The sequence below is a fragment of the Drosophila santomea genome, chromosome 3R, assembly GCF_016746245.2.
Source record: "Drosophila santomea strain STO CAGO 1482 chromosome 3R, Prin_Dsan_1.1, whole genome shotgun sequence".
Lineage (NCBI taxonomy): Eukaryota > Metazoa > Arthropoda > Insecta > Diptera > Drosophilidae > Drosophila > Drosophila santomea.
The window spans coordinates 25,325,446-25,341,287 of NC_053019.2; the positions used below are offsets into that span (position 1 = coordinate 25,325,446).

General features: G+C 41.3%; 3 protein-coding genes across 8 annotated transcripts in view; 2 read left to right on the forward strand and 1 right to left on the reverse strand.

Annotated features, from left to right (window-relative positions):
- Positions 1-15,842, forward strand: part of LOC120453524 (furin-like protease 1, isoforms 1/1-X/2) — a 133,029-nt gene that overhangs the window by 80,903 nt on the left and 36,284 nt on the right. The gene's annotated exons all lie outside the window — the stretch shown is intronic.
- Positions 10,402-11,259, reverse strand: LOC120453532 (collagen alpha-1(I) chain). The gene is made up of 2 exons (XM_039638284.1): positions 11,235-11,259; positions 10,402-11,165 (listed from the first exon to the last, which is right to left on the reverse strand). Exons 1-2 carry the CDS (start codon positions 11,257-11,259, stop codon positions 10,402-10,404), a joined length of 789 nt encoding a protein of 262 aa, XP_039494218.1.
- Positions 12,229-13,939, forward strand: LOC120453530 (carboxypeptidase N subunit 2). Its single transcript, XM_039638281.2, has one exon. It carries the CDS (start codon positions 12,345-12,347, stop codon positions 13,758-13,760), a length of 1,416 nt encoding a protein of 471 aa, XP_039494215.1. The 5' UTR covers positions 12,229-12,344; the 3' UTR covers positions 13,761-13,939.

Genomic DNA, 15,842 nt, shown 5'->3' on the forward strand with positions numbered 1-15,842 from the left:
TTGCTGGGCAACTGCACTTAGGGTCCAAAAGATATCTTAAGAACCATCTTTAGTTATTTCCTATTACATCATTCTAAATGGCCTTATTTGATACCCCCAAATTGGTTCATATATCAAACGCACCTCGCGCCAAGTGAAATTGTTATTCCCGCTGCCCACCTATACAATTGAAATCAAATGCCTTGGTAACCCTTCAACCTGAACCCTGTTACGCTTTGCTTCATCCAACACGAACTTTCAACCCCACGAACTTTCAGTCCGCCTCCAAACATTTGAAACATAACTCGTCGAGAGTGTTGCCAAACATTTCGCACTTGTTCGTGTTGCTGCTTTTGCTTCTGCTTTCTGTTTCTCATGTTGTAATTTCTTTTTTTGAGGGGGCGTGCCAGCTAGCGTTATAAACTAAAAACTAAATTCGCAGCACAAACAAGTTACAAGTGCCAAACAGCAGTAGCAGCAGCAGCAGCAACCTAGAGCAAAAACAATTAATAAAACCATAAAGATGAAGTAGTGGGACGCGAGACTTTTTGCCATTTGCTGTAACAACTCTGGCTGTTGCGATTTCAAATTGCAGCTTGCAGGATCGTGATGTTTGTTTCCCTGAAGAAGAAAGGAGTGGCTTCCGAATGCGGGGCACATCAACAAATTCGGTGTGTCAGAAGTTTTAATGAAAACGATGCTCTATATATATGTACGTATATACCTCTCTCTTGTTTCAGCCAGTTCCTTGGCTTTCGCCCATCAAGTTTTCAACGCAGAAAACTTTTTGGCACCGAAATTATGATGATAAAATAGAGAAAATAAAGTTTTCTGGACAACGAGAGTTGGTCGGAGATATTCGGAGACAAGAATGGCAGGAAATTGTAAAGGAATGCTCATTAAGTGCACTTTTAATTCCATTTTTCTGTTTGCTACGCAGGGCGGAATTTCATGTAGATAAATACGGGAAAATTCCAATTATAAAATTTGTATAAAACGGTGCAATGTCATTTTGATAGATATATATATGCTTATATTCAAATAGAATTTCACACTTTGGGGATCTATAAATGTGCCATGTTCCTATTTGATTAGGGACCACTGTCTTTACATTTAGAAAATTCGTGGAATTTATATAAAAGGATCCATGATAAGAAGTCCTACATGTTGGTCCTTTAGCTTCCTTTCCCTGCTGTTTGTCATTTGCTTATCTGACTTTAGTCTTCCGGTCCCGCCCTTTTTTTCACCATTTTCCCACCTTTGTTCTTCTTTTGTATGGCGTCATTTACATAATACTCAGTCTGTGTCCGTCTGCTGCAGTCCTTTGAAATCCTTGGTCCTTCTTAAGCTCCTATTGTTTGTCCTGCTGGATTGCCGCTGATAAATGTTATCCCTCGGCCTTGGCCACTCATCAATTTAATTGGAAAGCAAGAGCCGCCCAAAAGATTTAACCGACTCCACTTTACCGAAATTATTTGCCTTTTCGGGCTGATTTTTGCTTTTTTAATTAATTTACCTTTTTTCTTGAGCCACCAGCCGGGTCAATTAAATTATTGATCGACTGACGGATTGATTGATTTTGTGGCTGCCGCAGGCACACGATTGCAACGCACGCTTATTGCATTCGCGTAATTAAAATCACTGCCAGTCGCTCGCCCTTTGAGGACATTCATTTTCCACCTGGCAGCCATATACCCTTAATGCCCTACTGCGGGTCATCTTTGACAAAGGTCAACGGCTTTTTAATAAGGGTTTGCCGGGCTTCAGAATCCGGGTTCAAAGAAGCTGCCAGGGGCGTACCTTCATAACCTTAAGCCAAGCTGGAGATTGTCCTTTTTGCCATTTCTTTCTTTTTGTCTCAAGGGAAACGTCATCACGGATAAGTAAACTTTTCAAAAAGGCTTAATTGGTTAACAATTTGACAAGTTGTCGGCCACTCAAAGGTGACACATTCGGGTCTAAGCTCTTTTTAAGCTGCAACTCCACAAAAAAAGGCACTTTTCATTAATTAGTTTTTAGAAGTATGTATATGTATATAACAATCTTTCTTATAATATACCTCTCGAAGTGTGTTTTAAACCTCTTAACTTTTTAATAGCTTAGACGAAATTCTTTTATACTGTGACCAACTTTTTAAACTTTACGCCATGGAGGGCTAAGTAGTTTGAGCAGCACTGCAACAACCTTAACCCCAGCTGACAAATTTTTGAAATATATTTTTGCACTTTTGCATGTCGCAAAGTTTGCCAACTAAAGCTAAATATTGTAGGTGTTCATGTGACTGTGTGTTGTCTGTGTACACATTTGAACGTACATATGTGTGTGTGTGTCCTGGCGTGTCCTTTGTTCGGATTTCGCGTGGCTGCAAGGCGGATATCGTTGATAAATTTTAAGTCAAAAACTCGGAAAATATTTATGACTTAACTTTTGTTTAGTAACAAAGCAACACGCTGGCGCACTCGTATCTAGGAATTCCACCCGGTGTCCCTTGGCAGGATTTCACAATTGTCACTAAAGTTGGATCCCTATGCAAATAGCAAATAAAAAAGAGGTCGGGAGGCGGGGGATATGCCTTGAGCTTGTTTTTGAGAACTTGTACAACTTTAATCACATGACATGGGAAATACCAGAAGTTTACATAATTTTCTGCTTTTTCGCCATTGATCCTTGGGACTTGGGGAAACTTTTTGGGTGCAATTTGCCTGCAGCAGACAGCGGTAGGTATATCGAAACGGAGTGCTGCTCCTAATTGAATATGTAAAACCGAAATGCGATTGAGTGTGAAATGAGTAAGCCAACCGACTGCCAATCGAAGTAACTGCCTTTATTGCTCGTACAACCTCGCAAAGTTTCTGCAACGCAATTGAACAGACAAGTTTTGGGGCAACATATTTTATTCCACTTCTTGCTTTTTTCCGTTGCATCGAGTAGAATTAAGTTTACTACTTTTGTGCCGCAAATGAATCAATGATTGAAATAGTGTGGAATGAGCGCGTGAGTGTGTGTGAAAAGTTTTTGTGCAATTGCCAATACTGCAGAAAAGTTGAAATGAAGCTAATAAATATTTCGCAATTCATTGCAAACTTTTGCGCCGAAAATTTGCATCGCTACCGATTCAATTGGCCTGAAAATTGTGCCAACGAATTTAGCTGCAGCAATTGTTAGTTCTTTTAGCTTCGACACTGTTCTTTTCATTGGCAGTTCAGTGGTTAAGTTGTCTTACGGACAGACACCAACAAAAGTGGCGACTTTAAGGACTCCAATCAACTTGGCCATGCTCCTTTTGATGACCCATCCGTAATTTCCCAATCTTGTAACAGTGGGAATAAAATTTAACAACCACCTGACCTGCCACAATGTTCAGTGGCTGGCCAAGGAGCAACTTTGTGCGTAATGGTGATGAAGCTGAGATGTTTATGCTTCACGGCTGGCAGTTAAATTAATTAGGTAAATTTATGGGACAGACGCGTGGTAGCTTTTCACAAACCAGATCTTGATATGGCGATAATTTTTCAAATTTTAGCTAATTGAAAAGTATGTTCTTCACAAGCCATCTTCCACAAAATAAAGAGAAATAGCAGTTTTTTCTGGCTATTTCTGAACATTTTTCAACGAACTTACCCATTTTGCATTCTTTTTTTTTTTGCACTTATCAGCTCACTCAAGTAGGGGCTTTCCATCAAAATATTCCTTATCCTTTGGCTATGCATGGACTGCATAAATATTATAGATCTCCTCTCCATCGAAAGTTCAATCATCTGCTCCATCATCAAGTTTTGAAGGGAGCACTTCACTTGACTGAACTGACCCGCCTCAAAGGAAAGTTTACTCTTTCGCACTTCATCCTCCACCCATTGCAAATGATTCTCGCATATTTTAATGCATATTTTGGGGGCGTCCTTTCCGTTTTTTCCCTTTCTATGTTGGTATTAACAAGAAATCGCTGGCAAAACATGAATAACGAGACGAAGACGTTGGAAAACCTTGCGTAAAACTTTTTCCCAACCACTCGACCAGTGTTGCTGTTGTTGTTAACGCCCAATCGCATCGTGTTTGCTTAGCTTATCTTTTTGGGCTGCCGACGGTTTTTGTTCTCGCAGCTCCTTAGGAAAAGCTGGGGGGAAAATGTGAAAATAAAAATATTTGTAAATAGGCATCCCAGGGAGAGAAGAGGAGAGTAGACAAGCCAAAGTAAACGGGCGTTCTTAGCCTCGGCTTTGCCACGCCTCTAACTCCGAAAATGCTTTCAGCATGGGGTGTGCCATTCTTTTTGGCATCTTCAGTATCTGCCATCCATTGTCGTTTATATGCAGCCTGAAAAATCATTAGAGAGTCGCGTTTTCCCTTTGTCCGGTTGTGGATCTCTTTTCTTTTTTCCTTTTTTTTTCCCGTTTCTCGGCCGTCTGGACACGCCCTGGCTTTTCGCGATGATCTCCTCCCTTTTGCTGTACGGCAATTGGCGTTTGGGCCTCAGTCGAGTGGAAAATTGCTAATGGCTCAGCGAGACCCTAAGCAATACAACAAAAAAAAAAGTAAAAAAATTGAAAAGAAGAATAAAAAAACCAAACTGTGACTCCTTGCAAATGGCCGCTGTGATTTTAATTAAAAGTCCTGGGGGAAGTAACAGTCACTGGGGACAATCGACATTGGCCAAAAGTCAAAGTTGACTTGATTTTAGGGTCCTTTTAATTGCCCTCGAAAGCGGGCAATGAAAAATGTGAACGAAAAATAAAACGAAACTCGTAAATTTATACATTGCTCAATCAAGTGTAACGATTGTATTGCAAGTGCAAAAGGGAGAGCGGAACCAACTGGTGTGGGCGGAAAAGTTGGGGAAAATCACGGTAAATATTTCCAAAGCATAAATATTGAAATTTTCCCGGTCGGTCGGTATATATGGAATTTTTAGCCCTCACTCCACGCAGAGAGCTTGGTCAAATAAATCGTTAACAATTGCAGGTCACGGGGTGACGGTGGATTGGAATCAAATCAACACTTTCCGCTTGATTAGACCAATATGGAAATTTGATATTTGACCGATGTCAGTTCGGGGGCCAATTAGAAAATATTGCTCAAATATCTGGAAAAGCTTTTGTTTTAATTTGTTTTATCGTGTTTAAGCCCATCGGGATTTTGCCTAGAACAATATAAATTTGTATTAACGGCACACTATGCGTATACTTTATGTGAAATCACTCATACGCCTGGTTGTCGCATGGACATTAACTATGGTTATTTATTTTCGAAGATTTAAACGATAATTAACAAAGTGGAAAATGCCATTAGAAAGCATAGATAAATTGCGTTTCCTGTGTATGTGTTTCCTCAGTGTGTTTAATTAATGCGTACCCCTTTCCCATGTCGCAATAAATTATTGATCGCCCCGTTGACCTGACCCACCTATTCCATTGCCTCCTCCTACCATCCACTTGGCCCGCATCCCAAATGACAATTTGAGTTATTAGTGCCACATTCATATATCACGATTGTGTCTGTGGGGATGGATTGGCATTTTAATTGCCACCGACACATTCAAGTGCCATTTAACATTGATCCCATCTAAATGGCTTCATGATTTAGATGGATTCTTATGGAAGTCTATGGCCAAATTGCAATAGAAACTAGCACAAGGCCATGTCTTTATATTTTTGGCTTACAATAAATCGTACTTTTCTATAGTTTCCTTTTTTCTTGGCACTGACAAGCTCAAAATTAAATATGAAAACTTTAAATTTACGTTTCGTTGTTATTGATCCAGAATTGATGGCTTTCATTCTCGTTTTTAATTAACTTGACGACGGCACTTGCAAGTTGACACACTGGCTATAAAACTAGCAGCGATTATTCCTTTGTGCTGTCCAAAAAATTACCAAGCCATTTCCCTCCCTCCTCTCTGTCAACCAGTGAACTGTGTCCTCGTTGTGATTTGGCATGCATTCAAAAAGTTTTACACGATACAAAAGCATTTTGTTCTGCCTGCCAACTGACATTGAAAAAAGACGCATATAACGAATGGCAATCAACGCTGCAATTATGTAAGTGTATGTGTCTGTGCCTGCACATGTGTGTGTGTGGATTGTTTGTATGTGGACTGTATATTGAACTTGCATGCTGACCTTAGCCTGCTTTTCAGCCACATTTCAGTTGCTTAGTCACTTTGGCACTCGAAGTATAGGATGTACATGCATTGGGTTCCCAAAAGAATGAAATACTGTGTAATATAATATACATAGTTAAATAAGAAAGCACATGTCTCATTCTCCTAACAAATATATAGAAAATACATGTTCTAAAAAATATTAGTATATCATACTACTCGAGTTGAACTTACAGAAGTTCTACTGTACTTTTGGGCAAATGTGTTGCCTACTTTTAGGCAGTCGCCGCACATGCAATCCCCTCCACGAATCCCCACCATTCCACCATTCCACCATCCCACCGCCCATCCCGATGCAGCCCTCGTTCATGGCCACATCAGCATGGGCTTGAGCCTTAGCTTTGGCCATAGCTTTTGCTATAGCTTTACCATCGGCAGCGGCTTCAAAGTCGCGTTCAACGTCAAGTGGCCCACTCGGCATGCCACTTGAAGCGTAATGAAAGCATTTTTGCCACTAACACATGTGAAGAGGCTGTTGGCCAGAGAGGGAAAGGGCTACATTGAGTGAATGAGCCAGAAATGCACATATATAGAGGAAGAGAGAAAGCGACAGACACTAGCACTTGCTTAGCATTAGAGTGTGCGACATCAGATTGACACTTGTCAGAATCATTTCTGTCTACACCACAGCAAATTGTGGCCCAAAAGAAGGACAGAAAATTAGCCAAAGGAGCAAAATAAGAGAGAATTACCCGGCCATTCCTTTTTCGTGCTGGCCCAACTCGGCCAACTCGATTACAGCAAGTTCGAGATCTGTAATTCCATTAAGATTTCTGTCTCATTGCACAGCGGTGTCAAGTTCATTTGTTTTCACAGACTCGGCAGGTTGTGTGCCACCTGGCTGCCCAAGAACAATAAAACACATTAACACCTATTAGAGCGTTGTGTGTGTGGGGGTGAGATTGGGGTGAAAGGGAGCGGGGGGTGAAAGGATGGCTCCTGGCCATTGTGCAAATGGGAGCATAAATAAAAGCGACTGTCTGCCAAGTTATGAATAATAATGACAACAACAATGAAAGCGACGCAGAGAGAACAGGAAAGCCAGGCTAAACTGATTTAACTACGCACAGATGTGGTCATAAGAAAAGGTCATATACATTTTCTATAATTGGATTTTAAAACCTCATTTCATTACACAATTTTTCTTGAGTTTGGATAGTTGGGATGGCTGTCATTTGCTTACATAGCACAACACCCTATTACCTTGACCTGCACTGTACATGTACACGAGTGTGTGGAATGGTAATTAAGGATTTGGTCTTTGCCAAGGCAGTCCAGTTAAAATGGCCCGCCGCTTTGGGCCATTTTTATGGTCATTGTGCAATGGAATGGAAGGACTAAAGAGGAAAAAATAGAATCGTGCCGAGACAAAACCACACCTGGCTTTGCACCCCAGTCTGAGTCGGAGGAAATGGCAGGCAGGACATGGCCACAGATAAGGCCAAGTCCAGTATGTGTGTGTGTGTGTGTGTGTTTGTGTGCTTACAAATCTCTGCGCTAATTAAAAGTCATTAGAGTGTGGTATAATTGCATCTAAATGAAATGGCCGGGGAAAGCCGTTTTCCCTCACAGTTTAACCCTCAGCTAAATCTGTGGGAACTTTCAGTTGATCCAAGGCGATAGTACAACCTTATCTGATTGCGTTCTTTTTCTCCTTCCTCTTTCAGGTAAGCAACCAGTGAAACATGAAAGTGAATTGCCAAAAAAAAAGAGGTGTAAGTAAAAAACTGTCGGACTGTAGCAATTTGAATGCAATGCCGACTAATGAATATGGAAGTAAAGTTCAAAAAGGACATTTTGTTGGCACATGAATATTTTACGAGCCAGTTTCATTAGCACTTAAGCCGCTCGAGTTGTGACCTGTGTCTCCGCGCTGCGGTTGCCATAAAATATTAATCTGTTCGAGCCGCATTACAGATGCAAATGCAAAGCGAATGAATAAATAATAGTCGAGTGTGCGAATTATTAGAGGGAATTCGGCGCACTAAGTGTTTGCCCGAAAGTTGCCACGGGTAAGCTCGATCGAATCCGCTGTTCTGTTCTGTTCGCTTCTTCATAAATTTTTTGCCTCATGAAATATGCAAGTGCCAAGCTGGCATGAAAATGGCGGAGCTTCCGCTGCAGCCGCTCATCCTGTCCCGCCCAGAGTCCTGCCTTATCCTATTATCTCTGGCCAAGTTCCTTTTCAAAATCTCCTTTCAGCAGGAGCCCTCTGTACTCAACTGCTCTCTGTTCACTGTCGTCCTTCTGCTGTTTTGTTTAAATTGTCAGTTTGCACGCAAAACGGCGTACTTCCGGCCAGCGTTCATTTCGCTGACTTGGCCTGCAAATTACAGCCAAGTTTCGTAGCCGGCATTTCCACGCATTTCCCTTTGGCCATTTAGTTTCGCTAAAAATATCTTTGAATTCATGGCAAATATTTTGCTGCAATTTTTTAATAAACTTTCCATGCTGGCGCGCTGATTTTATGGTGTTGGATGATTGAAACACTTGTTTATTTTAGTTTCTCTCCACGCCCTTTTCGTACGATGGAATTTTATTGACTGCATTTTGATCACTACAACTATAGTTTTTATGAAAAAAGCATATTTAAACGCGTTGATTTTATGAGTGTGTTTTGATTGGACGATAACTTTTGGTTGCATAAAAAACGGTGTAATTACTTTTACTTGTTGACTTTCACTTACTAAAAACAGCATTTATTTTTCAAAGTCAACAGTTTCAATAACGGCATAAATATAATTTCTATTGCTAGGGAAATATGTTACATCGTTTGGTAATAAAAAGTAATTTAACTTTTCATTTATAACACTTCCGGCTATTACAGAGATACAGATAAAATTAAGAATACGCCACGTGTCTTCCGATTTATGATACACATTTGGCAATATTTCTTCTGCCACCGGGACACGCAATGGACCCCCACAACACTTTATTATTTACTGGCATAATCATTTTAATGGCAAAAAGCCAAGCAACGGTTATAACGAACACAGCACGATAATCACATTTATTAACATTTTAACTTAATCAACTTGGTGTCTTTTGATGTATACGCAATGGAGAGGAGAGGAAATCATGACTTCGGGAAGACGTCCGCATCAGTCAGGTGTCGTCAGGAGCCCAAGTAGCAAAACAAACATTTTAATTCAAATTTTATTCAGCTTCCACTCAGTTAAGTGCAATATTTTCACCCAAACATGTGTTGGCAATTTTCCTTTTCCCTTCTCAACCGCCACAATCTTGTTTGTCATGCTGTCTTGACATTAGCTTTGTCTGGGTTTTTCTTGGAAATTTACAGATAAGAAAGTTGTTGTCAAACGTTATGAGAAACGAGAACGAGAATGGAATGGAGCTTTCTGCGAAGGCATCCATCATTTTGTGGCCCCCGTAAACTGCAGCTGCTGTGAGTGAGACAAACACTAAACGTATAAAACATTTTCATTTAATTGAAACAAATGCGTGCTGCGTATCAATTGAAGCAAATGTGTTGGTTTTTCGGATACTACAACTCGAGAGCAATAAAAACTAAAACTGCCAGCCAAATGGGTTGAACTAGTGTGGCGGTTGTGTGTTTTCACGACATCATTTACCAAATGAGCAACAGAGATGGCAATCATTTCAGGTGGCGACACGTCGATGGGGCCACAAAAAAAAAAAATAATAAAAAGCGAAATACAAATAACAAAAAGCGAGCGAGCGTATAAAAAGCGTTCCATATTCCAACCCCAGGTTTCGGTGCCAAGTGATATTAAAATCCATGTAAATTACACACAATCATCATCGTGCTTACGTCTGCATGTGTGCAGAACTAGCCTGCCATAAACTGACACCAAACACGAGCATTCCGCCAGACCTTTTATGGTCTGACCACAACGCCAGCGTTTGACACACTCGTTACGATAGATACAAAGATACGTAGATATTATATATATATATATATATATATATATAACATATCATACTGCAGATAATGCCAGCGACGTGCTCTCCGAAGTACAAGTGTACTGGCCGCATGGATACTACACACTGTAATCACAGATAAGAGGATGCCGTAATGGAGCATAAAGTAAAGCCAAATGGCATACATGCGATTAGACCACACACACACCACCATCATAGATATAATAGCTCGACTACATCCTGTGAGACTCGTACTATTGCTGATATCGCCTGAAAAATAAATACTTTTAATGCGAATTTGCCTTTAATTAAAAAACATTGGTACTTTTCGCCATTCACTGCAATTTATTTATGCTTGCTGTTCAGCTTTGATAGCCACCGGAAAAGGGCTGGTTGTACTGGGGCTTGCTATTAAGATTATTATTGCTGGTACCAGCTTGGGTGTACCAAATGCTCTGAGGTTTCTGGGCCGAAATAATGCCAGACTCGCCGGCAGGACCGCGTGGACCCCGAGGACCTGGCGGACCTGCAGGTCCCCGCTGGCCTGGTGGACCTGGCGGACCAGGAGGACCGGGCACTGGAATGGGTATGTAGGCGGTGGGTGCTTGGGGTTCCTCCTTCTCGGCAACGGCGGCATCACCGGCCAGATTCGTTGGCAGCAGATTCAGACCAGGCCAATTGAAGCCCGACTGGCCCTGAACATTGAAACCCAATTGGACTCGAGGCACCACAACGTAGGAAAGACCATTTCCTTGGTTGGAGCCAATGGCATTCTTGTTGGAGATTAACTGAGGGCCATAGGCCACTGGGAAGGCGGCCACTTGGGGAACCACATACTTCAGATTCTGATCGTTCACCATGGGAATGGCATTCGAGTAGAGGTAGTCGGGCACTTTGCGACTGTCCTTATCCAGTTCGGTGTCCGGTGCTTCTTCCCTGATTTGTGGTTCGTGGAAGGTGGGCTCCTGGTCATCGGATCTGGCCATGGCTTCGCCTGGGGAATAGATGAGAATTTGAGGACCAATCGGTTCCTCGACGTCTATATCCAAATTACTGCGTCCCGATCCGACAACGCGTCGCAGGTTGGGAATGCGAGCGTGACTGCCAATAACCAGGCCAAAGATCACTAAAAATATAAGAATAGGTATAGGATTTTGTAGTCTAGCAGAAGTTTGTTAAATTCTTCTTTCCTTACCTAATATTTGCACTCTGTGATTCATTTTGTTGAAGTGTTGGTTCTTCAACTTGCGCTGGCCACTTTTATACCCAAGTCTTTGACTAAGATAAAATCTCAAGAAAGGTTCTGGGTAATGGGTAAGTTCAGTCAACTTGTCGGCATCTCGTTGCTAATCAATTTTAACTGCCCATTTTAACTGGGTCAACGTGCTAAACTGGTTCGTCTAATCGAGGGATCTCCGCCATTGAGTCACTGGGTGCGGTTTCGCACAGCGAACTGTATTAGAAGGGCAGACCAGAACCCTTGGGATATTGATATATTACAATTACTCTTTTACATGCTGGTTTTTTGGCCTTTATTAATAAGAAATTTGGTATGCAAAAAGATTGGATTTCTTCTGCTTATCAATTTTTAGGCATCAGTTAGTTTACCAGCTTTTCTTTTATGAAATAATATTAGTTGAAGAATAGAACTTGCAAAAGACACATATTACTGGGGAACTTGTAACCAATAGTTGAGGAATTGACGATAATTATTCAACCCTTGATGCATTCCCACTCGTTTTTGTTTGTTTACCATTTCCTACTTTAAAAAACATTCATTTTCATCAGTCAGATGTGGGTTGCCCAGATACAGAGACCTGCTTTGAAATCCAAATAATGGATTGCAATAAAACAAGAGTGCAGAAAAGCGTACGCGTAATAGGTGTATTTATATACATAGTTATATGTATGTACATATATCTGTAGTGTAATGGAATGTCGCCCGAGAACGAAATTGAAAGTTCAGCATGAAACAGTTTTGGAATAGAAACCAGGCAGGGGTTTAATTGAATTAAATCAAAAACAACTGCCATGCCGACCCCTTCGACGTTGCTACATATGTATCTGCTTAGCTGGCTTAGCTGGCAGCGCAGAACGGATTGAATTGAAGCACCCGCATCCGCATTTGGGGTCGCATGGAACATCTGAATTTGGATTTCAGATTTTAGATCTACGGATAGCTGGATCGAATGGTCAAAGCAGTAGAGCCAGTTGCGCCGTGGCGAGCGCTTCGTTGGCGGCTCCCGAGCGAAAGGATCGCCACTCGGGCGTCCTGAGAAATCGGTAATCGCGTAATCCGTACACTATGGCGGTACTCTGGTGGCTGCTTTCGATGCTGGTGGTGCTGATCTTACCGCCCAGCTATCACCTGGCCACGCCCTCCTCCGGGAGCGGCCAGTTGCGTCGTCTTTGGCTGCAGGATCATTGCAGTGCGGGTATTTGCACGAATGTGGTGATTGGACGCAGTGATTATGTGATCCTATCACAGGCGCCCATCGCAGGCACCACCATGCTCACCTTTCTGAACTCGAGCATTGCCAAGATACCGCATTTGCTGTTCGACACCTTTCCGGATCTGCAGGTTCTGCGCATGGAGAACTGTTCGCTGGAAACGTTCGAGAAACCGCAGTTCGAAGGTGCCAGCAATTTGATGAGCTTGTTTCTGGGACATAATCGCCTGAAGGATATACCTAAGAATATATTCTTGGGCGCCGACAATCTGGCTACATTGCATCTGCAAGGAAATCTGTTGAAGCAGCTCGGCAATCATAGTTTCCATGCTCTGAAAGAAGTTAAGGAACTTTCGCTGGCGGAAAATCAATTGGAGCAAATCTCTCTTGGCGTCTTCAGCGGCATGAGGAAACTGATAGATCTAAATCTGGCTGGCAATCGATTGGATGCCCTGCCCAGAGGCGTCTTCGATCGGAATTTAAACCTAACCAAACTAAATCTGGCCAGAAACCGCTTTACCGCCTTCGAATCGGAACTGTTGAAGCTGCAGCCGGTATTCACCCAGTTGGATATTTCTGGAAATATCTTCCAGGAGCTAACACTGAACTTCACCTTGCTGGATGTGGCTATAGCTCATAGTTGCGATTTGAGGAGGTTGACTGTTTACGGAGTGATCCATGAACTTGATTTGCACAACAACTCGCTGAGGGAAATGCCACACATTCCACTGGCCGCCAACGTGAGCAGTTTGGATTTGTCGCACAACCCGTTGGGAAATCTGCAGGGTAATCCGTTGCGTAGATTCACATCGCTGTTGCGATTGAATCTTTCTGCCACCGGTGCCCACGAGCTGCCAGAGGGATTGTTCAAGAAACAGAGCCATCTGCAAATGCTGGATATATCAGGAAATTCCATATACTCGTTGAAAATCACAATCTTCGACAGTTTGAAGGCGCTGCAGTATTTCTACTTTCAGCAGAACAACTGGAACTGCGATTTTCTGCAACTGCTGATGAGTTCGTTTGTGAAACGCAAGGACATATCCTTCATGGAGGACATAACAGCACCCGAATTGGTGGACGATTATGTGGATGGCATTGCCTGTTGGTATGAGAGTGACAAGCAGTCCAAGAAGTGTGACTCTGGTGGATCGGATGCAGCCATGGAACTCTCAGTTGTGCGAAATGAAATCAAGACCTTCACCGAGTTGGTAGAGAAGAAGTTCGTCAAAGTGTACCGCATGTTGGAGGAGCTGAAGATGAAGCTATAACCGGCATTGGATTTAAGTCTTTCCTATATTACTCAAATCATATTTAATCCCCATATTTAGCCAACTATATAATCAAATCAAGCAATGTTACTCGTATTTTAAGTTATTTGACACACAAAAGCAACATATGGATATTTTAGGACATTTTACCAGAACCAATAAAGCACATTTTGGAACTCTAGGGAAAACTAAGTGTTTGACACATTATTTATATTTATTGGTATTGGAGCTATTTATTTGCGGTACTATGCAACTTTAACTACAAAGGCATTAAAACAACGAATTTAATTAACTTTAGTCTCCTCGAAAGACTATACAAATTTATTTTCATCTAACACTTCTTTTATAAAACTATCTCTTCGTAATCATATTTCATAATCACTTCACCTGAAATATTTTATGCTGCACATATTTAAAATTCTTTTGTGCATAAACGTGAAAACAGTTTATCAGGCGATAAATCCCAGGATTCGTGGGGAGCTTAAAATTCGCATTAAAAAAAATCGCTAACGCTCAATTTAATGCCATAAATATTTTATGCAAAACACGAGCGAGCCAGAAAAAATATTTGTGGCATAAACACAATTTTTTCTTTTATAAAATGAAACTTATCAGCGTAATCGCGCACAACGGAGGCAGACACACTTAAAAACCGACAAAACTTAATTAAATGCAGGCGCACAGAAATATCCACAAATAAACACACGCGAATGGAGTTTTTTATGCGGTCTGGCAACGTCAACGGTACATTGCAATGATAAAAATAAATACATTTCGTAAATATTTTTTCTTTTCGAACGATTTTTAAGTGTGTGCGTGTGTGGTACTGTGGCAAATAAACAAAAACAGTAGCACGTGGAAATATTATTAAAATATGGCTTACACTTGATTGGGCTTAAAAATGTAACGCAAAGTTTTTTTTCAATGCCAAAGATAAAGAATATCCAGTGTCGTTCGAACTTTTGGCCAAGAATGCCAACGCCAAAGCGCTGGGTTTATGATGATTTATAGATGGCGTAACCTTAACGTTATCGAAGCTATTCCGTTTCGTGACCGGAAGAGTGAAATTCCAATAAGCATCATTTGCATTTTCAATGCTTTCCGCTTGCCATTTAGGTTTTGGGCCCATTCGCAGAGATAGATAGCGTCTATGCAAAAATGCTGCGAAAGATGAAAGACGCCATAAAGTATGCAGCACATCTTAAAGCTAGCGCCATTAATACACACCAGAGAACTGCAAGAGTGGCATTTTTTGCCACCCTGATCACACTCAACAATTTTGAGTGCGGGTGCCACTCACACCGGTTTTCGTGGGTACATACAAACACCCGCTCAAAATATTCGGGTGTCTGCAAACACCCTGGTGCCTGCGCACCCGAATCAATGCGGCACCCTACGTCGCGGGTACCGATCACACTCGCCACTCATAACGAAGGGTAGAGAAGGCAAACATGCAGAAAAAGGCAAGTGCCTTTTTCTCGGAAACACCCGGGTGTCTGGCAAAACACCCGGGTGTTTTGGTAAACACCCGGGTGTTTTGGTGAACACCCGGGTGTCTGGTAGACATTTGAGTGCCTGTGGTAGGTAACATACGAAAAAGAAAAGTACATTAAGTACTGAAAAACGAAATATATTATGCCGAAAATCTGTAGAATTATGCATTCTATTTACAGAAATTTAACCAACACGAAATAGACATTTCTATTTTATATCTTATATTATTTGCTTTGTTAAAATTTTTAATATTTAATTACCATATTTAACTTTGTATGTATAATTTTTCTTTTTAAAATTATAAAAAAAAACAAAAAAATAGAATTGTGTTAATTAAGTATAAATACTATTTAATAATATACATAATATATTATTTAATAATACATAAGTTGGTTTTTTGTTAAGACATTAGATACATCAAAACGCAAAAACATGTGCACGACCTTTTTCTTGGGTGTTTCCATTCACCCTAAATTTTTTGGACCGTGTCTCGCTTCCACCCATACAATTTTTATGCATACAGAAAAGTACCTGCGGCCGATCCTTGCTTGCGCGTCACCCACCCTAAACTTCTTTGCACTGCAGACA